Genomic DNA, 27,805 nt, shown 5'->3' on the forward strand with positions numbered 1-27,805 from the left:
TGGAAAGAAGACGAGTGAAATGTAAAGCCAGAGGGAGGGATATCGATGGAAGGGAACATGGGGTGGGGGGATAGTGGGATGAACGGGTGCCGTTTCGGGTTAGGGTCACATGAAAGGGAGAGAGGGTGTAGGGGATATTAGTTAACATTGGAGAATTCAGTCTTCATACCGAAGGTAGATACAAAATGCTGGAGTATCGCAGCGGGTCAGGGAGCATCTGTGGAGGGAAGGAATGGGTGACGTTTACCATCCCTTCTCTCCCGAGATGCTGCCTGCCCAGCTGAGTTATTCCAGCATTTTGTGTCTGTCTTCGGTTTGAACGCACATCTGTAGTTCCTTCCTGCACATCAATCTTCATACCGTTGGGTTCTAAGCTAAGCCAGCAGAATACGAGGTGCTGTTCCTCCAGTCTGCGTGTGGCCTCTCTCTGACAACGGAGGAGGCCAAGGACAGAAAAGTCGGTTTGGGAATGGGAAGGGTAGTTAAATGGCCGGTAAAGCAAGAAACCGAGCAACGAGCTTCGATTCAACGCGACGGGTCTAATTTCTTTTTAAAAACCGGACGATAATAATAAATGGATCAGCTATCACCTTCTTCGCTTCCTCCCGGAACCTCCTCTGGACAAGAGCATAAATACAAGTGTTTGTGCAGGAACTCAGATACATCAGCAGAAGCGCTATTCTAATCGCGAGATAAAGAGACCTCGGGGTGTCGACCGCAAAACTCTGCGTGACTTCGAAACACAAGTCGAGTATCGTAACCGGAGTCCACAGCGCAGTGAAGCTGCCCGAGATGGCAAATAACAGAATCATTGAAGTCCTCCGGTTTCTGATCTCGGGATCACAGATATTACCGTCCACGCGGCGCTTCAGGGCGCTGCGAATGCGACTGACCTGTACAATGTGCCTGACGGTCAGTGAATTTAACAGCAGTACCAGCGGCAGTGGCAGCAGTGGTACCAACAGTTTGGAGAACCATTTGTACGTCTTCCATGCGGGCGAAGTAGCATATTCCGTAACTGTACGGCAGCCCCATCGTATATCACCGGCAATATAGTGTGGCTCATACCGAAAATAAACTGGAATATGGATCAAAAAGCTGAACAAACACACGGTCGTTAGAATCACTGCGGCGGTTCTCTCGGTGCAGTATTGTGCTTTTAATTTCTGGCAACAAATGGCGAAGAAGCGGTCGACTGTGAATGACACTGTGGACCAGACGGAGAATTGCACGCAGGATATTTGTATAAAGGATGTAAGACGACACGTACAGGTGTATGCCAGGAATGAATGCGGAAAATGATAGCTGAGGACGTTACCCACGATGACATTAAATATACCGACCATTGTGTCTGCGACTGCCATAGTTAGCATGTAACGGATGACCACTTTCGAGAGGCCACACGTTCTCCGGGACAGGACCACCAGAGAGAGAACGTTTGCTGTAACAAGATGACAAGGCAGGTAATTACCAGAGAGAAACACCAGCATCGAGAACGTGTCTTTGGCCATGGAAACGCTGGGAATAACTGAACCGGGAACATTGTAACTGCTGCTGTCAATATTGCAGGGCAGACATCATTGGCTGTGTGAAGGGGGACGATGTTGGATATTCAACAACGGACCAATTGCCTTCATCGATCGGGGCATTGGGTCTAAGAGTCAGGTTGCAGCTTCATAGCTACTTTCTACCTCATTGGAGACCCTCGGACTATCTTTGATCAGACAGGCTGCAACTCTGGAGAAAACGAATAGGCATTCCTGCCATTCATTTGTCCTAAATACCGTCTATATCTCTCGTTCCACTTCCCCCTGACTCTCAATCTGAAGAAGAGTCTCGAAACGAAAAGGTCACCTTTTCCTTTTCTCCACAGATGCTGCCTGACCCGCCGATTTACTTCAGCTTTTCGAGTCTGTCTTCGGTTTAAACCAGCATCTGCAGTTCCTCACTACACATATCCTTGATCGGACTTTACTGGATTTATCTTGCACTAAACGTTATTCACGTTATTGTCGTGATCATGTATGCGGACACTGTGGATGGCTCGGTTGCAATCATGCATTTTCATTCTCCTGACTGGTTAGCATGGAAGAAGGGCTTTTCACTGAACCTCGCTTCACGTGACAAGAAACTAGATTGAAACTCAAAAGAGGAGATATTCCTAAGCAATACGGATAATCAGAAGTAAAGCGACGGAGGCGGCAACAAAATAACTCACCTGGAATACCGATAATTGCAAGAATCGGGTAGCAAATCATGGTCGCATCAGCCGCCTCTATTCCCTGCATTCTATGATGGATAGGAGCAAGATTTCGTTAATGCAAACGTACAGATGCCACACTGAAGCGATTCACAGTGCAGCCTGATTTATACGTCATCCTTCTCCACTGGGAGACCAAATTACATCACAGTTCCGCACACTCCATCTCACAAACATCTCCAGCTCTTTCCATTTGAATAAACAGCTAATGTCCGCGCTCGGTAATTGATACGAGTGACTGCAATAAACAGGATTACTCTGGGCAGTTCCGGGCTCACTACTGCTCACGGCCCTGAGCTGTGAATCGGAGTCTCGGGTTTATCTATCCCCCTTTTCTTACTTTACCTGCGTAAAGACTAGCTCTTTTCCTCTGTGCCTGCCTCTCTTCATCACTTCCATTTGTATTCTTTTGGTAAGCAGACCTGTTCTTCCGATCCTTTGGCTCAACATTCAAGGGATGCTTGATTCAGGGTCAAGCGACGACTTCATAAGGTCGTCATCAGTGATAGGAGCATAATCAGGTCATTCGGCCCATCAAGTCTACTCCGCCATTCAATCATGGCTGATCTATCTCTCTCTCCAAACCCCATTCTCATGCCTTCTCCACATAACCGTTGACAGCCGTACTAATCAAGAATCTATCTCTGTTTTAAAAATATCCATTGACTTGGCCTCCACAGCCTTCTGTGGCAACGAATTCCACAGATTCACCAGCCTCCGACTAAATAAATTCCATCTCGTCTTCTTCATAAAGAAACATCCTTTAAATCTTTGGCTATGTCGTCCAGCCCTGGACTCTCCCACTAGTGGAAACATCCCCTCCTCATTCACTCTATCCAAGCCTTTCACCCATTCGTGCATTCCAACGTGGTCCTCCCTCGTTCCTCTAAACTCCAACGAGTGCATGCCTAGTGCAAACTCATCACATGTTCCTGGGACCATTCTTGTAAACCTCCTCTGGACTTGTCCAGCGCCAGAACATCCTTCCTCTGGTATGGTGCCCACAATTGCTCACGATACTCCAAATGCAGCCTGACCAGCGCTTTATAAAGCCTCAGCATCACATCCCTGTTTGTGTGTCCTTGCCCCCTTGAAATAAGACTTGACTTCTTATTGACGTCCAAGGGCAGTGGGGGAACATAATTTTATGCCGGGGTCAGAGTTGAACCAAAGTGGTACCGTCTGCCAGTAAATTAACAGCTGACAAAGGTGCAATTCAGTTGTTCAGAAGCCAACAGAGGATGGCAGTAATATTGTGATTAAAGGCTCTACCCTAGACAGAGAAATGCATGGTGGAGCAGGATAAATGAGATATGTGTGACTGGTCAGAATGGGGGAAAATAGGAACAGGAGCAACCAAATGATATTTTCAAGATTCACCACAAAAAACATCCTCTCGGTGAGCATCACAGTTGGGCTTGACAACTGTGCTGCCCAAGACCAGATGACATTGTAGAGTTGTGGATGCAGCCCAGCCCCTCACACAGCCCAGCCCAGCCCATCACACAGCCCAGCCCATCACACAGCCCAGCCCATCACACAGCCCAGCCCCTCACACAGCCCAGTCCATCACACAGCCCAGCTCAGCCCATCACACAGCCCAGCCCAGCCCATCACACAGCCCAGCCCATCACACAGCCCAGCCCATCACACAGCCCAGCCCATCACACAGCCCAGTCCATCACACAGACCAGCCCAGTCCATCTACACTTCCCGCTGCCCCTGTAAAGGCCCACACACCCTGGTCATAACCTTTTCCCCTCTCTCCCATCAGGCTGATGATACAAAAGCTTGAAACTACATACAATCTAATTCAAGAACATCTTCATCCCGGCTGTTATCAGATTACGGAACGGTTCTCCTATAGGCTAAGGGTATAGTTTGGATCTTCCAATCTTCCTTGTTATGCCCCTTGACGCTTTCATTTTCAACCTGCACATTTATTTGTGGCTGTGACATTATATTCTGCATTCTGTTCGCGTTCTCTTTTTGCATTGTTCTTTGTACGGATGTGGTGCGATTATACTCACGATCTGGATGGTGTGAATGACCTAGAGAATTTGCTAAACAGTATCTCGATTCATGTGACAATAGTGAACCATTACTAATACCACGACTGCTCACTATCAATAAAATATAACTGTTCCACCTCCGCGACTTTGTTTCTATCCTACTCTCCACGTCTCTTAATTTCTTAAGGCACATAAATCTTCAAATCTCTTTTTTGAATAGACAAGGCGTGAACCTCCAGGGCCTTCCAGGGTAGAGAAGTCTGAAGACTTTATTTCTCTATCCGTTGCATCTTACATGTCGTAAATGCCCTACCCAACTTTCTAACACTCTGTCTGACTGGGACTAGACCACTCTGCCACAGGAAACATTTCATAATCATAATTATACTTTATTAGCCAAGTATGTTTTGCAACATACAAGGAATTTGATATGCCATACAGTCATACCAATAAAAAGCAACAAAACATAAAAAAATACATTTTAAACATCCACCGCAGTGACTCCTCCACATTCCTCACTGTGAAGGAAGGCGAAAAAAAGTTCAATCTCTTCCCTTCTTTGTTCTCCCACAGTCGGGGGCCTTGAGCCTTACATTGACAGGCGATCCTGGCTCCCACAGTCGGCGGTCGGGCCCTGCTTGGGGCGATCAAGCTCCCGCATCGGGGGATCTCAGCTCTTCACGCCGGGCGATCAGACCCCAGGTCGGGACTAGTCGAACCTCCTGCGACTTTGGAGCTTCCTGACATCAGTCTCTACCCGAGACTGCGAGCTCCTCGATGCTGGAATCCACAGGTGTTGATCCCAGGCAATGGATCGCAGGCTCCAATGGTAAGTCCACTGCCCCGCGGTGGGGCTCAAAGTCAGCCTTGAGCAAGCCCACCAGCTCCATGATGTTAGGCTGCAGAGCGACCGGAGATATGATCCGGAAAATATTTGCATCTCGGGCAAGGTAAGAGATTGAGAAAAAGTTTCCCCTGAACCCTCCCCACCCCCCCCCCCCCCCCCCACATAAAACAAACCAGAGAGCATTAAACATACTTTTTAAATCACTCTAAAAATAACAAAAAACACGAAAAGCCATACAGATCGTTGGCAACGCTGCCATTGCTGACGGCGCCACCAGGTGGAATGTACCCGACAAACAACCAAATGAGCACCTATTAAAAGTTCCAGAGATCATGATCATGTCTTATTTTTTTTAATTGAAGAGAATGCAGTGGTCTACCCGACCACGGGAGATTGGTGAGCAAAATTAGAGAACATGATATTGCGGGTAAGATGTTGACATGGTTAGAGAATTGGTTGGCGGACAGGAAGCAAAGAGTAGGAGTAAACGGGTCCTTTTCAGAATGGCAGGCAGTGGCGAGTGGAGCGCCGCAAGGCTCGGTGTTGGGGCCACAACTGTCTACCATATATATTAATGATTTGGACGAAGGAATTGGAAGCAACACAAGCAAGTTTGCAGATGACACAAAGCTGGGTGGCAGTGGGAACTGCAAAGAGGATGTTAGGAAATTGCAGGGTGACCTGGACAGGTTGAGTAAGTGGGCAGATGCGTGGCAGATGCAGTATAATATAGATAAATGTGAGGTTATCCACTTTGGCGGCAAAAACAAGGAGGCAGATTATTATCTCAATGGTGTCAGGTTAGGTAAGGGGGAAGTGCAGCGATACCTGGGTGTCCTTGTACACCAGTCACTGAAAGTTGGCGTGCAGGTACAGCAGGCAGTGAAGAAAGCTAATGGCATGTTGGCCTTCATAACGAGAGGACTTCAGTATAGGAGTAAAGAGGTTCTTCTGCAGTTGTATAGGGCCCTGGTTAGACCACATCTGGAGTACTGTGTACAGTTTTGGTCTTCTAATTTGTGGAATGTCATCCTTGTAATTGAGGCAGTGCAGCGTAGGTTCACGAGATTGACGTACACGTACTCCAAAGACGTACAGGTATGTAGGTTAATTGGCTGGGTAAATGTAAAAATTGTCCCTAGTGGGTGTAGGATAGTGTTAATGTACGGGGATCGCTGGGCGGCACGGACTTGGTGGGCCGAATAGGCCTGTTTCCGGCTGTAGATATATGATATATGATTGATCCCTTGGATGGCGGGACTGTCATATGAGGAAAGATTGAAAAGACGAGGCTTGTATTCACTGGAGTTTAGAAGGAAGGGAGGGGCTCTTATGGAGACATATAAAATTATAAAAGGACTGGACAAGCTCGATGCAGGAAAAATGTTCCCAATGTTGGGGAGTCCAGAAACAGGGGGCACAGTCTTAGATTAAAGGGGAGGCCATTTAAAACTGAGGAGAGAAGAAACTTTTTCACCCAGAGAGTTGTGAATTTAGGAATTCTCTGCCACAGAAGGCAGTGGAGGCCAAATCAGTGGATGGATTTAAGAGAGAGTTAGATAGAGCTCTATTGGCTAGTGGAACCAAGGGATATGGGAAGAAGGCAGGCATGGGTTACTGATTGTGGATGATCAGCCATGATTACAATGAATGGCGGTGCTGGCTCAAAGGGCCGAATGGCCTCCTCCTGCACCTATTTTCTATGTTTCTATGAATCATGTGCAGGAATTCACAAGAGGGACTGATTGTTTGATTACTGATTAAATGGCACAGGTAGTGGCAAGCGGTTGCTATAAGTAAACGCATCATGCAGCTCTTCCGTGGAAACAACAGATTGTTTCACTGTCTTCAGTGTTTAAACAGATTAATACTAGAGAGCGGAACTCGGAATGATCTTTGATGGCAGACACAGAGGAAGTGATGGGAGATCAACCTTGTAGCTTGCTTGTATGAAACTGGGTAGAATGTCTCCATTGTCAGCGTTCAGAACAGTCTTTCCATCAGTAAGAGTACAGTGTGATTCTCCTCTGCTTCATTGCAGACATTCAATGATTTTTAAACATTGTGATAATGCCTGCCTGAACTACCTCCTCTGGCAGCTCGCTCCATACACCCACCACCCTTTGTGTGAAAATGTTACTCCTCTGGTTCCCATTAAATCTTTCTCCCCTCATCTTAAACCTATATCCTCTGGTTCTCGAGTCCCCTACTCTGGGCACGAGACTTTGTGCATCATCCCAATCTATTCCTCTCATGATTTTGTGCACTTTGAAAGTATTACCCCTCATCCTCCTGCACTCCAAGGAAGAGGGTCCTCGCCTGCTCAACCTCTCCCTGTAGCTCAGGCCCTCGAGTCCTGGCAGCATCCTTGTAAATCTTCTCTGTATCCTTCGTCTTGCTCCGACAAATGGCAACTTTCTTTCTGTGCACGAAAAAAGTTTCACCATCACTCGAGATACAATGGGGAGGGTGAAATTGGGGGAATAAAATAGGCTCATTAAAGGAAGCAGTTGGGAGGAGGTGTACATAGAACACAGAATAGTACAGCACAGGAACAGGCCCTTCGACCCACAATGTCTGTGTCGAACATGATGCCAGCGTAAACTAATTTCATCTGCCTGTACATGATCCATAGCCCTCCATTCTACACATATCCATGTGCCTTGTTAAAAGCTTTTTTAAAAGTCTCATTAGTGCTGCCATCATAGAGTTTAGATAGCTGTGAAGGAAAATAACTGCAGATTCTGGTACAAATCGAAGGTATCACAAAATGCTGGAGTAACTCAACGGGTCAGGCAGCATCTCTGGAGAGAAGGAATGGGTGACTTTTCGGATCGAGACCCTTCTTCAGACTGATTTTAGATAGCTGTGTCTGCTGGCACATACATTGCTAGATTACCACATGGTATGCTGCTCTGGAACATTAGATTGCAAGGGATCAAAGGAGAGATAGCTGAATGGATAGAAAATCAGCTTCATGGGAGGAAGCAAAGGGTAATGGTGGAGGGTATCTTCCCAAACTGGTGGCCTGTGACTAGCGGTGTGCTTCAGGGTTCGGCGCTGGGCTGTTACTGTTTTACGTTTATATCAATGATTTGGTTGAGAACATACATGGCAAGAATAGAAAGTTTGCTAATGATACAAAAGTGGATGGTTTTGAAGATAGTAAAGATGGTTGTGAAAAATTGCAGTAGGATCTTGATCGATTGGCCAGGTGGGCTGGAGAATGGTTGATGGAATTTAATACAGATAAATGGGAGGTGTTGCATTTTGGTAAATCTAACATGGGCAGGACCTACAGAGTGAATGGTACGGCTCTGGGGAGTGTTGGAGAGCAGAGGGTTCTAGGAATGCAGGTGCATGGTTCCTTTAAGGTCGAGTCGCAGGTCGACAAGGTGGTCAAAAAGGCTTTTGGTACATCGCCTTCATCAATGAGAGCATTTGAGCACAGAAATTAGGAGGTCGTGTTGCAGTTGTATAAGACGTTTGTGAGACCGCATTTAGAGTATAGTGTTCAGTTCTATGTTGTAGGAAAGATGTTGTCAAGCTGGAAAGGGTGCACAGATGACTTACAAGGACATTGCCAGGACAGAGAGGATTCACGAGGATGTTGCCACAACTAGAGGGGTTGACCTGTAGGGAGAGGTTGAGTCGGCCGGTTTTTGGTTCGTGACCTAATATTTGAAAATTCAATATTCATACCATTGGGTTGCATGATACCCAAACAACATATGAGGTGCTGTTCCTCCAGTTTGTTTGTGGTCTCACTCTCACAATGAAGGAGGCCCAAGACAGAAAGATCAATAGGGGAATGTGAAGGGGAGTTAAAATTGTAACTAGGAGACCTAGCAGGTCATAGAGTCATAGAGTGATACAGCCTGGAAATAGGCCCATCTTGCCCACACCGGCCAACATGTCCCAGCTGCACTAGTCCCACCGGCCCACATTTGGCTCATATCCCTCCAAACCTGTGCTATCCATGTATCTGTCTAACTGTTTCTTAAATGTTGGGACAAGCCCTGCCTCAATTACCTCCTCTGGCAGTTCTGGCAGGTGTTCAGTGAAACAGTTGCCTCGTCTACATTTGCTCTCGCTGATGCACAGGGGGCACAGCTGGAACATCAGGTGCAGTAGATGAAGTTAGAGGAGGTGCACGTGAACCTCTCTCTAACCTGGAAGGGCTGTTGGAATCACTGGATGGATATGACAGAGGAAGTAAAAGGGCAGGTGTTACATCTCCTGCGGTTGCAGGGGAGAGTATCTGGGGAGGGGAGGGTGTTGGTTGAAGGGATGAGTGAACCAGGGATTTGTGGAGGGATCAGTCTCTGAAGAAAACAGGAAGAGTTGGGGATGGGAAAATGTGTCTCGTGGTGAGGTCATGTTGAAGGAGACGGAAATATTGGAGCATAATGCACTGGATGAAATGTGAGGATCAGGGGAACTCTATCCTTTCTCTAGTCTGGGGGCAAGGGGCAGTGAGAGCAGAACTATGGGACACAGAGGAGAAGGGGGTGAGGGATCCATCTTTGACAGCGGGGGGGGAACCACACTTACTAAAGACAGAGGACATCTCAAATGGGAAACCTCTTCTCGGGAGCAGATGCGGCGAAGATGAAGAGATTGAGAGTAAGGGGTGGCATTTTTGCAAAAAGTAGAGTAGGAGGAGGAGCAGTCCAGATAACTGTTGGAGTCTGTGGGTTTAGAGTACGGATCAGTTGATAGTCTGTCGCCTGTGATGGAGTAAAAGAGATCAAGAAAATAAAAATCTCTATTCCATTGAGAGTCGCAGGATGAGGGGAGATCTTATAGAGGTATACAAAATCATGAGAGGAATAGATCGGGTAGATGCACAGAGTCTTTTACACAGAGTAGGGGAATTGAGGACCAGAGGATATAGGTTCAAGGTGAAGGGGAAAAGATTTAAGAGGAATCCGAGGGGTAATATTTTCATACAGAGGGTGGTGGGTGTATGGAACAAGCTGCCAGAGGAGGTCGTTGAGCCTGGGACTATCCCATCGTTTAAGAAACAGTTGGACAGGTACATGGATAGGACAAGTTTTGGAAGGTTATGGACCAAACGCAGGCAAGTGGGACTAGGGTAGCTGGGACATTGTTGGCAGGTGTGGGCGAGTTAGGCTGAAGGGGCTGTTTCCACACTGTATCAATCTATGACTCTATGAGAATGAGGTGTCAGACGCTCAATAGTTCAATAGGTTGAATAGTGTTTTATTTGGCACATGTGCAACTGCACAATGATTATTTTTGCATATATTACACATGCGGGCGCCACCATGTTTTGGCGTCATTATTCAATGTCCAAAGGCCGGTCGGTCCACCCGCTCGATGTACTGGAGCACTTGCACGAACCAACATCCCTCTCCTCTCCTGGACATCTCTGTGCCCCAGGAACGGCTCCTGCGGCCGACCATTAAGGTGCTGGAGGCAATACCCCGGGTCACCCTCCTACCAGCCCACGCTCCTCACATGCAACATCTTCTGCTCCCCCCCCCCCCCGGTTACACCGGCCAATGGGCCTTTGGGCAGGGTACCTATTCTGCCTCAGACGATTCTCGGGAACCAGGTAAATGAGCCCACTTGCACCACCCTGGTCATTTCACCAGTTCTACAATTCACCTCAGATTCTTGAGATCACACCTTCCCCAGCCAACAATGGGCCAAGCAAGGTTCAACCCTGCTTTAGGTCCTTTGCTGACCCTGATTTGTTTAGGTCTTTTCAATCCTCTGGCTCTCACCCCACCCCCTACTTTCAGTCTGAAGAAGAGTCCCGACACAAAATGTCACCTAATCGTTTTTCTCCAGTGATGTTGCCTGGCCAGCTGAGTTACTCCAGCACTTTGAGTCTATCTGTGGTATAAACCAGCATCTGCAGTTCCTTGTTTTTACAAGAACCAGAGGACATAGATTTAAGGTGAGAAGAGAAAGATTTCATAGGAACCCGAGGGGCAAGTTTTTCAGAAGATGGTGGAGATTTGGAACCAGCTGCCAGAGGACGTAGTTGAGGCTGGTACTGTAAAAACATTTAAAAAGACATTTGGACAGGGATGTGGATCGATACATAGATACATACTGTAGATACATAGACATTAGGAGCAGGAGGAAGCCATTCAGCCCTCCGAGCCAGCACTGCCATTCAATGTGATCATGGCTGATCATCCACAATTACTACCCCGTTCCTGCCTTCTTCCCATACCCCTTGATTCCACTAGCCCTAAGAGCTCTATCAAACTCTCTTTTGAATGCATCCAGTGAATCGGCCTCCACTGCCTTCTGAGGCCGAGAATTCCACAAATTCACGACTCTGCATGAAAAGGTTTTTCCTCATCTCAGTTCTAAATGGCCTACCCATTATTCTAAAACTGTGGCCCTCGGTTCTGGGCTCATGTTTCCTGCATCTAGCATGTCCAATCCCTTAATAATTCTATATGTTTCTCTAAGATCCCATCTCATCTTTCTAAATTCCAGTGAATACAAGTCTAAATTCCAGTGAATACAGGAAAGTTTCGAGGGATAAGGGCCAAACGCGGGCAGGTAGATGGGACATCTTGGTCGACATTGACGAGATGGGCCGAGGGGCCTGTTTCAGTGCTTCAAAATCAATGAAAATAAAAGAAAAACATCTAGGAAAGTACTGCAGATGCTGGTTTAAACCGAAGATAGACACACGAACATGAGGTGGTAAGTTTGAAGAAGGGTCTCGACCCGAAATGTCCCCTATTCCTTTTCCCCAGAAATGCTGCCTGGCCCGCTGAGTTACTCCGAATTTTTGTGTCCCACTTCGCTTTAAACCAACATTTCTGTAGTTCCTTCCCACACTTTCTGTTAGACTCTTTCACTGGCACTGCAACGTTGCCGGCCACCGAACTCGCTCAGTAGCGCCACTGTCGGCTGTGGCCGGTGGTGCAATACATTCAACTTCACCAGTCTGTCTCCCTGCGGGCAGAATCAAAAGCTGCCAGTAGCGAGTGAAACCCTCGCCACAAGTGAAGACAACTTGAGGTGCGGTTTTGTAACGGCTCGTACTGCAACTCGCCTCAACGCCCGACTCAGGTACGGCGCGACCCAACACATGTCGGGATATATCGAGGGTTCCGAAGCTGGAACTTGCAAGCTGTGAACATGTCGTGCACACAAGGCTTTACCTAAATACACACGTTCCCATGAGGAGAGTCAGTTACACTAGAAGTAATCAGTGCAGTGCACTAAATGCACACCCGAGCGGTTTGCAACTTCCAGCGAAAAAAGTTATTTTATTTGCAATGTTCGGCTGAGTTCATTCAACCCTCGGTAATTTTTTTTCACGCTCGAAGATCGTCTTTTTGCGATCAAACTACATGTAAACATTGGGCGCCGGGCTGAAGTGAATCGAAGGCCTCTGTAACTTTTTAACGACCTTGCGTAAAATGGCGCTTTAAATAGTAACTCAGGCGCAGGCTGCAAAGCGGTGTCTGGACATCAAGCCTGGACTCGGACCGACACTCGGACAGGGATTTAAGTGTGCAAAGCTCTCTGGTGGAAAGCGGATTCCCCTGTATATGCGCTCATTATAACAAGCCTGGACGGATACAAAGGCGCTGAACTTTTCACATGTCCTTCATTGTTACTAATTGTGTTTGACATTGGATCGCTAAGTTTAGAGAGACCGTATGGAGACAGGCGGGCGGCATTTTTAAAGAGGCCAATTAACCCACAAACACCGCTCGTCTTTCCGATGTGGTCACGCGGTCGCAGAGAGAATGTGCAAACGCTACACGTACAGCGCCCGAGGGCAGGCTCGAACCCGGGACCGTGGCGCTGCGAGGCAGCAGCTCTATCAGCTGCACCACTGTGCTGCGTCTAAACGTGTCTTCTCTCTAAACATGTGACGACACTGTTCTGTTTCATGCTCTTGCATGTTACGCTGATGTATCAGACTGCCGAGGATAGACACAAAGAGCCGCAGTAACTCAGCAGGTCAGGCAGCATCTCTGGAGAGAAGGACGTTTCGGGTCGAGACCCTTCTTCAAACTGTCGAGTTTAAAATAAACTTCCCTTATCAACGTTGTCGTTCACCCAATCGCATTCTGCACGTCCCTTCCGCATTCCATCTCCGCGATTTGAAACATGACTGCGTTCAAGGTTTTTCAGTTCAGTGGAACATTTTCACTACCCCTCCCCCCTCCCACATTCCAAAGACGTGCAGGGTTGTAGGTTAATTGGCTTCTGTAAATCGTCCCTAGAGTGTGGGATAGAACTAGTATATGGATGATTGCTGGCCAGCATGGACTCAGTGGGCCACAGGGCTTGTTTCATGCTGTATCACTAAACTAGAAATTGACACGGTTAATGGCAGGATTTGAAGGCCTGAGCTATAGGGAGAGATTAGTTAGTCTAGGACGTTATTCCTTGCAGTGCAGGGGGCTGAGGGGTGATCTTTTATAGAGGTGTTTAAAATAATGAGGGGAATAAACGTCACCCATTCATTCTATCCAGAAATGGGCCTCTCCCGCTGAGTTACCCCAGCATTTTGTGTCTATCTTTGGTGTAAACCAGCATCTGCAATTCCTTCCGACATGTGGTATGTTTCCGTGCCATATGATTCTGACTCTCTGATGATGAATTTTAAATTGTTGGTAACTAAATGCAGTGGAAATTAATTTACTTGAAATTTGTGGGAACAGAGTATATTATGCCACAGGGAAAACTTGAAGCTTGAATTTTGTGGGACTAGGTTTATTGTGCAGGTTAATGGATTGGGCAAGTGACTGAAATGTCCGTCAGCTAAATATTTAGGATCAGCGACCACTGTTCTATGAGTATTAAAGTTGTGATGGAAAAAGACAGGGCAGCCCCACGTGCTAAAATTCTGAATTGAAGCAAAGCCAACTTTAATGGTATTAGACAGGAACTTACTGGAGCAAGTTCTAGAGCAGATGGATCTCGGAGTGCAAGTACAAAGCTGGGTGGCATTGAGGGCTGCGAGGAGCATGCTATGAGGCTGCAGGGTTACTTGGATAGGTTGGGTGAGTGGGTAGATGCATGGCAAATGCAATATAATGTGGATAAATGTGAGGTTATCCACCTTGGAGAATGTGGATCGATGAAGTTTTTAGTCAGAACCCTTCTTCCGACTGATTGTGGGGGTTGGGAAAGAAAGCTGGAAAAGAGGAGAGGCAGGACACAGCATGTGTTCATCTATTACCAGCCATTGGGTTTTGACACAAAGCATCACCTGTGCACATTCTACTGGGATGCTGCCTGACCCGCTGAGTTACTCCAGCACTTTGTGTCTATCTCCCAGAGAGTTACTCTGATTACTCCAACATTTTCTGTGTTGACAATAGGATGTTTGCATACACAAAGATCGTACAAAGACCAATACTGTAAATGGTCAGGGTACATGTTACAAGCCATTTCTCTGTAGCTGTAATACAATATTCTGCACTATGCCCAATTTTCTCTTCACAGTACCTATTGAACGTGTATGGCTTGTATATGTTTTTACTGGATACAGTTTTTCTATTCTATGTAGATGCAGATCATTATCTTATACACCTCTGTTAGATGACCCCTCATCCTCCTGCGCTGCAAGGAATAAAGCCCTAGCCCGCCCATCCTCTCCCTGTAGATTAGGTCCTGGGGCCCTTGGATACAGAGATACATAGATCATCCTATCTAGCTAAAGAAACCTGTTTTTCAGCTGTGTGTTCAAAGTGAGTTCTGTGTGAAAGTTTATAGTTGAATGACCAGTTCAGTCTTCAATCTTTTAGTTATAATTAGATAGCTTTATGTTTTATTAACTTGATATGTTCAGTTTTTAGTTAAGGTCTGCAGATCTTTTAATACTTTGCTCTGATACCAAATAACCATTTTGCCTGAATAATTTTTTTAAAAAGCTGAAACTGGACTCAGGAAATCATTATGAATTAAGTGATCGTACACTGGGATTTATGATCTTGTGTTGGAGGTAAAAGATGGTGCCTCTGAAAAGGCAGGAGCACTCCTTGGACTTTAGACTTTAGAGACACACAGTGAAGACAGGCCATTTGGCCCACCGAGTCCATGTCGACCGGTGATCACCCCATACACTAGCACTATCCCACCCACCAGGGACAATTTACAATAAAGCCAATTAACCTACAAACCTGCATCTCTCTGGAATGTGAGAGGAAACCGGAGCACCCAGAGACAACCCACGTGGTCACATAGGGAACGTACAAACTCCGCACAGACTGCACTCGTAGGATGGAACTCGGGTCTCTTGTGCTGTAAGGCAGCAACTCTACCGCTGCGTCACTGTGCCGCCACTCCCTTTGTGCTGGAGCTTTGGCCTAAGTTGAAAGCTCTGATCTCCAGAGGAACATCCGTACTGGGAGCCTATAGGACGTGTACACCTGATCAACCATGAAACAACGCAGGAAGGCACTAAATTTAGATGTTTGTGTTTTACTCCACAGATTTTGACGGAGGTTACTGAGAAGGCTGGACCTTGGATAATGGCGTCCCTACCACCCCTTGGTCGACTCTACAGCGAGGTGACCTGCTCCATCTGCCTGGATTTCTTCCAGGAGCCGGTGTCCCTGGAGTGCGACCACAACTTCTGCCGGCTGTGCATATCGCGGAGCTGGGAGAAGGGCGATGCCTTCTACTCCTGCCCCGAGTGCAGGGAGGTGTTCAAGGACAAGAGGTTGAAGCCCAACCGCAAGCTGGCCAACATTGTGGAGGGCGTGAAGGAGCTGAAGCTGGAGCCCCACCAGGGACAGCCGGCCTTCTACTGCCAGCGGCACCAGGAGAGACACAAGCTCTTCTGCCTGGAGTGCCAGGGTGCCATCTGCATCGTCTGCTCTTGCTCCAGTGAGCACCAAGGCCACGTCATCATCCCCATCGAGGAGGCTTCCGTCCTCTACAAAGTAAGTGTCTTCAAAGAGTCATACAACATGGGGACAGGCCCTTTGGCCCCACATCTGAAGAAGGGTCTCGATCTGAAACGTCACCCGTTCCTTCTCTCCAGAGATGCTGCCTGTCCCGCTGAGTTACTACAGTTTTTTGTGTCTACCTTTTGTCCAACGTATCCATGCCAATCTGGATATCCCATCTGAGCCAGTCCCATTTGCCCGTGTTTTGTATCCCTCAAACCTTTTTCTATCCACGTACTTGTCCAACTGTCTTTCAAATTGAGTTTTCGGTTTAGGTTTATTATTCTCACATGTGCCTAACATTGTTTTGCATGCATACACAAAATGCTGGAGTAACTCAGTGGAACAGGCATCGGGTCCACCACGATGTAGAGCTCTTCTTCTGTTGCCTCCGCATTCATGCCTTTGTTCTGTGGGAAGGAATCCTCACCACCCAGTGATGACCCCTTCTCCCGTCTCCACCAGACCCCTCCTCTTGGACTCCCCCCGGATGGCCATCTATCTTCTTTAGACATTTTCATTTCCAAGACTCCACAACCGCATCAAACTTTCCGCTCCCCTTACTAACTCTACCCTCTCCCTCCCTGAACGTACAGTCCTCCGCTCACTCTGCAGCAACCCGACTTGATAATTAAACCCACTGACAAGGGAGGTGCCGTGGTAATCTGGCGCACTGACCTCCACCGGGCTGAGGCCAGACGACAACTCTCAGACATCTCCTCCTACTTAACCTTGGACCATGATCCCACAGACGAGCACCAGACCTTAATATCACACACCATTTCTGATGTCATTACCTCCGGCTCTCTGCCCTCTAAAGCCTCCAACCTTATCGTTCCCCAGTCCCGCACGGCTCGATTTTATCTTCTCCCCAAAATCCACAAACAGAACCGTCCTGGCAGACCCATTGTTTCTGCTAATAAAAAGTCTGAAGAAGGGTCTCGACCCGAAACGTCACCCATTCCTTCTCTCCAGAGATGCTGCCTGACCCGCTGAGTTACCCCAGCATTTTGTGCCAATCTTCGATTTGAACCAGCATCTGCAGTTCTTTCCTACACATTGTTTTGCATGCTGTCCAATCACATTCGGATTTACTTTAGATGTTAGAGATATAGCACAGAAACAGACCCTTCGGCCCACTAAATCTGTGCCATCCAGTGATCACCCCTACACTAACGCTATCCTACATACCAAGGATCATTTTATAACTTACTAAAGCCAATTACCCAACTCACCTGTACATCTTTGGAGTGTGGGGGGAAACTCATGCAGTCAGAGGGAGAATGTACAAATTGTGTACCGACATCACCTGTAATCAAGATCGAACCTGGGTCTCTGGGGCTGTAAAGCAGAAACCCTATCTGCACCACTGTGCTGTCTGCATAATACTACACATAAACACAATCAAGTCAAACCCGTGTATAATATGTAGAGCGAAGGGAAAGATACAGAGAGCAGGGTATAGTTTTCCGCATTGTAGAGCAACAGTTTCAGAGACAATGTCCAAGGTCTGCAATCAGGTTGAACAAAATCAAACTGTACCCTCGCTTACGGAAGGACCATTGAGAAGCCTGATACCAGATGGGAATAAGCGTTTCAGAGTCTGGTAGAGAGTACTTTCAAGCTTCTGGATCTTTGACCCAACGGGGAGAGGCAGGAAAGAGGGGCGTGCAAAATTCTTTGATATGTTGACTGCTTTCCCGAGGCAGCGTGACATGCAGATGGAGTCAGTAGTGGGGAGCCTGGTCTCAAATTTCTTTAGCAAATGGGTGATGAATCTGTGGAATTTATTGCCGCAGGCAGCTGTGGATGCCGTCATTGGGTATTTTTAAAGCAGAGATTGGTCGATTCATGATTGGTAAGTGTGTCAAAGGTTACAGGCAGGAAAATGAGGTTGAGAGGGAAAGATAGATTGAATGGTGGAGTAGACTTGATGGGTTCAACAACCTATTGGGGGTAGGGTACTGACATGGATAGAAAATTGGTTGACAGACAGAAAGCAAAGAGTGGGGATAAATGGATCCCTTTCGGAATGGCAGGCAGTGACCAGTGGGGTACCGCAAGGTTCGGTGCTGGGACCCCAGCTATTTACGATATACATTAATGACTTAGACGAAGGGATTAAAAGTACCATTAGCAAATTTGCAGATGATACTAAGTTGGGGGGTAGTGTGAATTGTGAGGAAGATGCAATAAGGCTGCAGGGTGACTTGGACAGGTTGTGTGAGTGGGCGGATACATGGCAGATGCAGTTTAATGTAGATAAGTGTGAGGTTATTCACTTTGGAAGTAAGAATAGAAAGGCAGATTATTATCTGAATGGTGTCAAGTTAGGAGGAGGGGGAGTTCAACAAGATCTGGGTGTCCTAGTGCATCAGTCAATGAAAGGAAGCATGCAGGTTCAGCAGGCAGTGAAGAAAGCCAATGGAATGTTGGCCTTCGTAACAAGAGGAGTTGAGTATAGGAGCAAAGAGGTCCTTCTACAGTTGTACCGGGCCCTGGTGAGACCGCACCTGGAGTACTGTGTGCAGTTTTGGTCTCCAAATTTGAGGAAGGATATTCTTGCTATGGAGGGCGTGCAGCGTAGGTTCACTAGGTTAATTCCCGGAATGGCGGGACTGTCGTATGTTGAAAGGCTGGAGCGATTGGGCTTGTATACACTGGAATTTAGAAGGATGAGGGGGGATCTTATTGAAACATATAAGATAATTAGGGGATTGGACACATTAGAGGCAGATAACATGTTCCCAATGTTGGGGGAGTCCAGAACAAGGGGCCACAGTTTAAGAATAAGCGGTAGGCCATTTAGAACGGAGATGAGGAAGAACTTTTTCAGTCAGAGGGTGGTGAAGGTGTGGAATTCTCTGCCTCAGAAGGCAGTGGAGGCCAGTTCGTTGGATGCTTTCAAGAGAGAGCTGGATAGAGCTCTTAAGGATAGCGGAGTGAGGGGGTATGGGGAGAAGGCAGGAACGGGGTACTGATTGAGAGTGATCAGCCATGATCGCATTGAATGGCGTTGCTGGCTCGAAGGGCTGAATGGCCTACTCATGCACCTATTGTCTATTGTCTATTGTCTAATTCTGTTCCCTTGTCTTATGGTCTGTGTGATGGACCGGGCTACTTTTGCACAACTCTTTGCAATTACGTGCAGTCATGGGCAGAGCTCTTCCCAAACCAAGCTATGATGCAACCCAACAGCATGATTTCTTTAGGGAATGAGGGTTCCTCTCTTACATTATAGATGAGGCTCTCACTCTGGTCTCCTCGAAATCCTGCAGCTGAGCTCTTGCTGCCCCTCCCCCCTTTCGTAACAAGGACAGTGTCCCCCTTGTCCTCACCTTCCACCCCATCAGCCGTCGCATACAGCATATAATCCTCCCATATTTTCGCCACCTCCAACGGGATCCCACTATTGGCCACATCTTTCCATCTCCACCCCTTTCTGCTTTCCGCAGAGATCGTTCCCTCTGCAACTCCCTGGTCAACTGGTCCCTTCCCACCCAAACCACCCTCTCCCCAGGTACTTTCCACTGCAACCGCTGGAGATGCAATACCTGTCCCTTTACCTCCCCTCTCGACTCCATCCAAGGACCCCAACAGTCATCAGGTGAGGCAGAGGTTCACCTGCACCTCCTCCAACCACATACTGTATGCGCTGTTCCAGGTGTCAGCTCCAGTATTTCGGCGAGACTAAAAGTTGGCTCGGCGATCGTTTCGCTGAACACCTCCGCTCAGTCCGCCTAAACCTACCTGATCTCCCGGTGGCTCAACACTTTAACTTCCACCTCCCATTCTCAATCTGACTTTTCTGTCCTGGGCCTCCTCCATTGCCAGAGTGAGGCCCAGCGCAAATTGGAGGAACAGCACCTCATATTTCACTTGGGTAGCTTACACCCCAGCAGTTTGAACATTGACTTCTCTAACTTCAAGTTGCCCTTGTTTTCCATCTCTCCCCAACCACTCCGCCGTCCCAGTTCACCCATCAGTCTTACTGTCTCCGACTACATTTTATCTCTGTACTGCCCACTCCTCTGACATCAGTCTGAAGAAGGGTCTCGATCCGAAATGTCACCCATTCCTTCTCTCCAGAGATGCTGCTTGTCCCGCTGAGTTACTCCAGCATTTTGGGTCTACCTTCAGTATGATTTCTATGTCCCTGCCTCAACTCCCTCCTCTGACAGCTTGTCCATATACCCACCACACAGTGAGTCATTCGGGTTCCTATTAAATTTTCCCCCTCTCACCTTAAACCTGTGTCTCCTGGTTCTTGATTCCCCTAAATCTGGCTGAAGTACTCTATGCATCCAAACTATCTATTCCATGATAGGGTTGTGGTGGTGCAGGGGGTGGTGACGGGGTGACTGTGGGGGGGGGGGGGGGGGAGGGGGAGGGGAGTATGGGCATTCATGCAGTACAGAAACAGATCCCTTGACTCAATTCATCCATGCTGTCCAACATGTCCTATCCAAGCTAGTCCAATTTGCCTGTATTGGGTAATGTCCAGCTGAACCTTTCCTATCCATGTACCTGCCCAAGTGTCCTTTAAATGTTGTTATTGTACCTGCCTTAACTACCTCCTCTGGCAATTTATTCCATACACCCACCACCCTCAGAGTGAAAAATGTTGCCCTTCATGTTCTTATTAATTCTTTTCCCTCTTCATCTTAAACCTATGAACTCTGGTTCTTGATTCCCCTATCATGGGTAAAAGACTCTGTGAATTCTTCCTATCAATTTCTCATAGAAACATAGAAAATAGGTGCAGGAGTAGACCATTCGGCCCTTCGAGCCTGCACCGCCATTCAATATGATCATGGCTGATCATCCAGCTCAGTAACCTGTACCTGCCTTCTCTCCATACCCCCTGATCCCTTTAGCCGCAAGGGCCACATCTAACTCCCTCTTAAATATAGCCAATGAACCGGCCTCAACTACCTTCTGTGGCAGACAATTCCAAAGACTCACCACTCTCTGTGTGAAGAAATGTTTTCTCATCTCGGTCCTAAAAGACTTCCCTCATGACTTTAAACACCTTTGTAAGATCACTCACAACCTCAGCTTCCTGCACTCTGGAATATAAAGTGCCTGTGTGCCCAATATTTCCCCATAGCTCAGGCCCTCACATCCTGGCAACCTCCTCGTAAATCTGCTCTGCACTCTTTCCAGATTATTAACATCCTTCCTAAGCAGTGGTATCACAAAATGCTACATTTCCTTGACCTCCACCCCCTTTGATGTCTTGTCTTCACGCCTTGCCCTTCCTTATATATGTGCCTCCCTCTCCCCTGACTCAGCCTGAAGAAGGGTCTCGACCAGAAAGGTCACCCATTTCTTTTATCCAGAGATGCTGCCTGTCCCACTGAGTTGCAGGAAAAATATTCTGGAAGGTGGAGGAGTCCAGAACCAGAGGTCACAGTTTAAGAATAAGGGGTAGGCCATTTAGGACTGAGATGAGGAAAAACGTTTTCCCCAGAGAGTTGTGAATCTGTGGAATTCTCTGCCACAGAAGGCAGTGGAGGCCAATTCACTGGATGTTTTCAAGAGGGAGTTATATTTAGCTCTTAAGGCTAAAGGAATCAAGGGATATGGGGAAAAAAACAGGAACGGGGTACTAATTTTAGATGATCTGCCATGATCATATTGAATGATGGTGCTGGCTCGAAGGGCCGAATGGCCCAATCCTGCACATATTTCTTTTATGTTATTCCAGTGTTTTGTATCTATCTTCTAATATCATCAAAGTTGCCCCAGTTCAGAACTTTAACTTGAAGACCAGCCTTGCTCTTATCCGTAAGTATAAAGCTAATTTAATTGTGGTCGATGTCCCAAAAGCCTCACCCTCCGACACTTCAGTCACTTGCCCGTCCATATTTCCTGAGAGTCGGTCAAGCTTTGCCCTCTGCATTGCAGGATCCTCTACATATTGGCTCAGGAGACTTTCCCGAACACATTTGACAAATTCCATCCGGTCTAAACCCTTGATGATCTGGCCTTCCTAGTCTATATTGGGAAGGTTAAAATCCCCTACTATGACAGCCTTATTATTCTCGCAACTGCCTGCAATCTCCTGGCATATTAGCTCTTCATCATGTTGGCTATTTGGCAGCCTGTAGTACACTCTCAACAAGGTGATCATTCCCTTTTTATTTCTCAGCTCCACCCATAGAGACTCACTGGACGAATCATCATTAACGTCACCCCAAATAATCGCCATGAAGATCTCCTTAATCAGTAAAGCAACTGCCCCTTCTCTTTTACCCAGACCTCTATCTCGCCTTCAGCATCTGTACCCTGAAACGTTAATGTTAATGTGTTGGAAGGAATTGAGACACAAAAGTAACTCAGCGGGTCAGACAGCATCTCTTGAGAAAAGGAATAGGTGACGTTTCGGGTCGAGACCCTGCCTCAGACCTGCTGAGATGCTGGTTTACACCAACGATAGATAGAAAATGCTGGAATAACTCAGGGGGTCAGGTAGCATCCCTGGAGAAAATGAATCGTAATTGAATAAAGTAATTCAGGTCTGAAGAAAGGTCTTGACCAGAAACGTCATGTATTCCATTTCTCCAGAGATGCTACCTGACCTGCTGAGTTACTCCAGCATTTTGTGTTTGTCCCTGAAACATTAAGCTGCCAGTCCTGTTCCTCCCTTAACCAGGCTTCCGTAACAGGTATGACATTCCAGTCACACGTACCTACCTATCCAGGCCCTGTTCTCATCCGCCTCACCCATCAGGCCTTTTACATTGAAACAGATGCTAATGAATCCAAAGGTACCTCCTCACTCCCAGCTTTGCTCCTGCATATAGACCTTGCTTTCATCAACCTCTAGCTTGACCTGCATCACTCCTGCTGTGGATCACATCCCCCTGCCAATCTAGTTAACAACCAACCCGATCAGCAGTAGTAAACATACTTGCTGGGATATTGGTTCCCCTGTAGTTCAGCTGCAACCCATTTGACTCTGCATTAAAGTTCAACGCCGTGGTAAAAGCCAGCTTCTTCCATCTTCGTACCATAGCTAAAATCAAACCATTCCTTCAATTTGACGACATTGAAAAAAATCATCCACGCATTCATTTCCTCCCGCCTAGACTACTACAACTCCCTATACATTGGGATCAGCCAATCATCCCTGTCCCGCCTGCAATTGGTCCAAAACGCCGCAGCGAGACTCCTGACGGGTACCTGCAAAAGGGACCACATCACCCCGATTCTGGCCTCTCTCCACTGGCTCCCAGTACAGTACAGAATCAATTTCAAGCTCCTCCTATTCACATACAAAGCCCTAAACAGACTTGGCACCCCTACATCAAAAATCTTCTATCCCACCACTCTATCTCCAGGTCCCTCAGGTCGGCCGCCTTGGGGCTACTGACTATCCCGCGGTCTAGGCTTAAGCTCAGGGGTGACCGCGCTTTTGCGGTTGCAGCTCCTAGACTGTGGAACAGCATCCCTCTCCCCATCAGAACTGCCCCCTCCATCAACTCCTTTAAGTCCAGGCTCAAAACCTATTTCTACTCCCTAGCGTTTGAGGCCCTCTGAGGGGGCGCTGTGAATTGTTCATGTATGTGCTGTTATGTTTGTGTGCCATTGTATGTTCGTTCTTAGTACCTGAACTGATGTACAGCACTTTGGTCAACCTGGGTTGTTCTTAAATATGCTATACAAATTGACTTGACTTGACTTAATCCCTCTTCATCAGGTCAACTCTGCCCCAGAACAGATCCCAATGGTCCAAACATTTGAATCCCTGCCCCCTGCACTAACTCCTCAGCTGCTCATTCACGTCCTATCTTCCCGTTCTTGCCCTCACTGGCACGTGGCACTGGGAGCAGACCAGAGATTACTACCCTGGAGGTCCCACACTTTAGCCTTTTGCTTAACTCCCTGTGTTCACTCCGCAGGGTCTCATCCCTCTTCCTACCTAGGAGGGAGATAAACGGGCGGCAATGGGAAAAGCTGGTGGAGGAAGAGGTGAGGTTGTGATGTGATACTGTGGTGATGCCCGCGGGTTAGGCCACTCCCTGGGTCATCCCCCTCGGCACTGAGTGGACAGGGCTGTAGAGGGGTCTTGGGGTACGGTGTTTGCTGGAAGGGGCGAGAGTTTACTCGTGCGGGTGACTGAAGAGAGTGAATGTTCGGATGCTGCATTAAAGTTATTGTTAATTCTTACCTGGCGTCTTGCCTGATTCCTGTCGCGTCCAGACCCACTGGGTGTGGAGAGGGTGGCTGTGCAACGTCATTGCTTTAAGGCTTGGTCTTGTTCATTATCACCATTATTATTTTCCATTGTATCTTTATGCTTATTGCTGTTGCAAACAAATGGTTGATTTCTTTGAGAGAAGTTTAGATAAGCCCTGCAAGGCTATAGACAGCCCTTCTTGCATGTCAAACGTGTTTCCAATATCTAGAGAAATGTAAATTTATTAATCCATCAAAAATATTGAAGGCTGTCTCTAAAATATGGAGGTCGTTAAAAATGTAGGAGTGTTAGATTTGCTGCCTTACAGCGCCAGAGACCCGAGTTCGATCCTGACAATGGGTGTTCTCTGTACGGAGTTTGCATGTTTTCCCCGTGACCTGCGTGGGCTTTCTATGGGATCTCCGGTTTCCTCCCACAAAATCTCACAAAGTGCTGGAGTAAATCAGTAGGTCAGGCACCATCTCTTGAGAAGCCAGAAACTTTGTCAGTGCCAGAAACGTGGTGTATCTTTGTCTACTGCCAAGGTGAAGTCTGTTGTAGGATTTTACCGGATTTAGCTTTTAGTTTTGTTTAGAGATACAGCGCGGAAACAGGGCCTTCAGCCGACCGGGTCTGCACCGACCAGCGATCCCTGCATATCAACACTCTCCTACACACACCAGGGACAATTTTCAAAATTTACCAAGCCAATTTACCTACATACCTGTACATCTTTGGAGTGTGGGAGGAAACTGAAGATCTCGGAGAAAACCCACGCGGGTCACAGGGAGAACGTACAAAGTCTGTGCTGACAGCACCCGTAGTCGGGATCGATCCCGGGTCTCCGGCGCTGCAAGTGCTGTCAGGCAACAACTCCACCGCTGCGCCACCGTGCCGCCCTTCTGGGTGAAAACAACAATGTTGCCCCACAACAAAGATTGTGTGTAACAACGAAGAATCTCACTCTACCTCGGTACATGTGACAATAAAGTATCATTGAATCATTGTAGATGTTGTTTCAGGTCAGGATCCTTCTTCAGACCCACTGAGTTAATCCAGCACTTAATGTCCAGTCTGAATATAGGTCCGAAACGTCACTTCTCCAGAGGTGCTGTGTGACCTTCTGAGTTACTCCAACACTTTGTGACTTTTTTTTTGTAAACCAGCATTTGCAGTTCCTTGTTTCTGTAATGTACAACTGGTAACCGCATCAAGAAACGTTTCCTGTCAGAAAGCTTCACTCTGATCCCATGTAACCACCGTGCCTAAATAACAAGTTTTAAATGCTGCCATTGGACTCAGAGTTTCATTGAGAATTCAATTATCGTACTGCCACTGTTCCATCCTTGTCTCAGAGGGTGGTGAATCTCTGGAATTCTGTGCCCCTGAGGGTGGTGGAGGCTGGATCATCAGACGTATTTAAGTTGGAGAAGGAAAAAATATTTGAAAGGATAAAGATGCTGACTATCTACCCTGCTTGTGTCTCTCATCATTTTATAAACTTTGTTTAAAAGAAAAATGTCAATCGACTTCCCATTCTCTCCTGATAACTCAAGCACCACCCCGTCCAGAAAACATTACTGTGATTTTTTTCAGCTCTGAGAAATATTGGAGGGGTAACGACAATGTTGATAAATAAGTCTGAAGAAGGGTCTCGACCCGAAACGTCACCCATTCCTTCTCTCCTGAGATGCTGCCTGACCTCCTGAGTTACGCCAGCATTTTGTGAATAACGTTGATAAATAAGAATAGTTGAGACCAGCAGAGCCAGCCATGATCCCACTGAATGGTGGGCCGGACTTAAGGGGCTGAGTGGCCTGCTCCTGCTCCTGCTCCTGCTCCTGCTCCTGCTCCTGGTCCTGGTCCTGGTCCTGGCCCTGCTCCTGCTCCTGCTGTTGTCTCCTGCTCCCGCTGTTGTCTCCTGCTGTTGTCTCCTGCTGTTGTCTCCTGCTCCTGCTCCTGCTGTTGTCTCCTGTTCCTGCTGTTGTCTCCTGCTCCTGCTGTTGTCTCCTGCTGTTGTCTCCTGCTCCTGCTCCTGCTGTTGTCTCCTGCTGTTGTCTCCTGCTCCTGCTCCTGCTCCCGCTGTTGTCTCCTGCTGTTGTCTCCCGCTGTTGTCTCCTGCTGTTGTCTCCTGCTGTTGTCTCCTGCTGTTGTCTCCTGCTCCTGCTGTTGTCTCCTGCCCTTCGATATCTGGAGCAAAGATGGCTGAGAGTAACATCCAGAAGAAAGGATGAGAAGCACTCACTGTCCACACGCCCCACGCTTACAGTTTTCAGCCTGAAGAAGGGTCCAGACCTGAAGACCGCCTGTCCGTTCCCTCCACTGATGCTGCCTGACCCGCTGAGTTACTTCAGCACTTCATGTTCTGCTGAGCTTGCAGTTTGTCTGGTGAGGTTGAATCACTAAATCATTGAAAGATACACCATGGATACAGACTCTTCGCCTCTCTAAGCCCACCCCAGCTATTGATCACCCGTTTGCACCAGATCCATGTTATCCCACTTCCTCAGCCACTCACCCACATACTAGGAGCAACGTACAGAGGTCGATTAAACAGGTACAAGCCCTCATGTTTTAGGGATGTGGGAGGAAACTGCAGCGCCCAGAAGAAACCAACATGGTCACAGGGAGGACGTGCAAACTCCACACAGACAGTGCATTAATCATGTATTGTCTTTCTGCCGACTGGTTAGCACGCAACAAAAGCTGTTCACTGTCCCTCGGTACACGTGACAATAAACAACTGAATCAGACAGCAGCAGAGGTCAGGATCTAATCCAGGTCTCTGGGGCTGTGAGGCAGCAATGTGTTTTAAACTGCCTGATGTGGCTGAAGATTATGACATTAAAGACTTTAATCCACTTCCATGGAAATGCTCTGGCCTGACGTGTATTTTGTGGCATTTTCAGTGTTTGTGTTGCCTTTTGCTGACTTACTGATTCTGCTCAGTAATCTGTCAGTGCCTGCACTAATACTGTGCACCTTTTCACCAGGACAGGTTGGAAAAATCCAAAGATGTTCTCCAGATCCAAAAGGAGCAAGCAAGTCACAGTCAGTGCCAACAAGAAGCAAAGATTTATAAAATCAAGGTACGATTTCTTACACCTGGTTTAGTTTTGAAGTGATCTATGCATGTTGAACTTACAGGTAGTTCAGTTCAGAGATAGAGTGGGGAAACAGGCCCTTCGGCCCACCGAGTCCGTGCCGACCAGCGATCCCCACACACTGACACAGTCCTGCACACACAAGGGGCAATTTACAATTTTACTGGCCAATTAATCTACAGATTTGTACGTCTCTGGAATGTGGCAGGAAACCGGAGCTCCCTGAGAGAAGACACGCAGGTCGTGGGGAGAATGCACAAACTCTGTACAGACAGCACCCATAGTCAGGATTGAACCCGGGTCCCTGTTGCTGTGAGGCAGCAGCTCTACCAGCTGCTCCACCATGCTGGTCCTGTTGAAGTGTACATCATTTTCACAGGGCTTGATGGTAAGGATATCGCTTTGCCTGCTTTACCCACCCCCCCCCCCCCACCCGCCCTTTCTCTCCCCCCCCCCCCCCCCCCCACAGACGCACCAATTTATT

The 27,805-nt window shown here is 47.5% G+C and overlaps 1 protein-coding gene and 1 long non-coding RNA gene across 2 annotated transcripts in view; both read left to right on the top strand.

Annotated features, from left to right (window-relative positions):
• LOC144603241 (uncharacterized) overlaps positions 1-27,805 on the top strand; it is a 478,910-nt gene that overhangs the window by 21,348 nt on the left and 429,757 nt on the right. The window lies entirely within an intron of this gene.
• LOC144602568 (uncharacterized) overlaps positions 15,613-27,805 on the top strand; it is a 55,603-nt gene continuing 43,410 nt past the window's right edge. Inside the window, 2 exon segments of the mRNA XM_078415697.1 lie at positions 15,613-16,026; positions 27,211-27,306. Coding sequence (XP_078271823.1) covers positions 15,613-16,026; positions 27,211-27,306 — 510 coding nt within the window.

The sequence above is a fragment of the Rhinoraja longicauda genome, chromosome 19, assembly GCF_053455715.1.
Source record: "Rhinoraja longicauda isolate Sanriku21f chromosome 19, sRhiLon1.1, whole genome shotgun sequence".
Taxonomy (NCBI): Eukaryota; Metazoa; Chordata; class Chondrichthyes; order Rajiformes; family Arhynchobatidae; genus Rhinoraja; species Rhinoraja longicauda.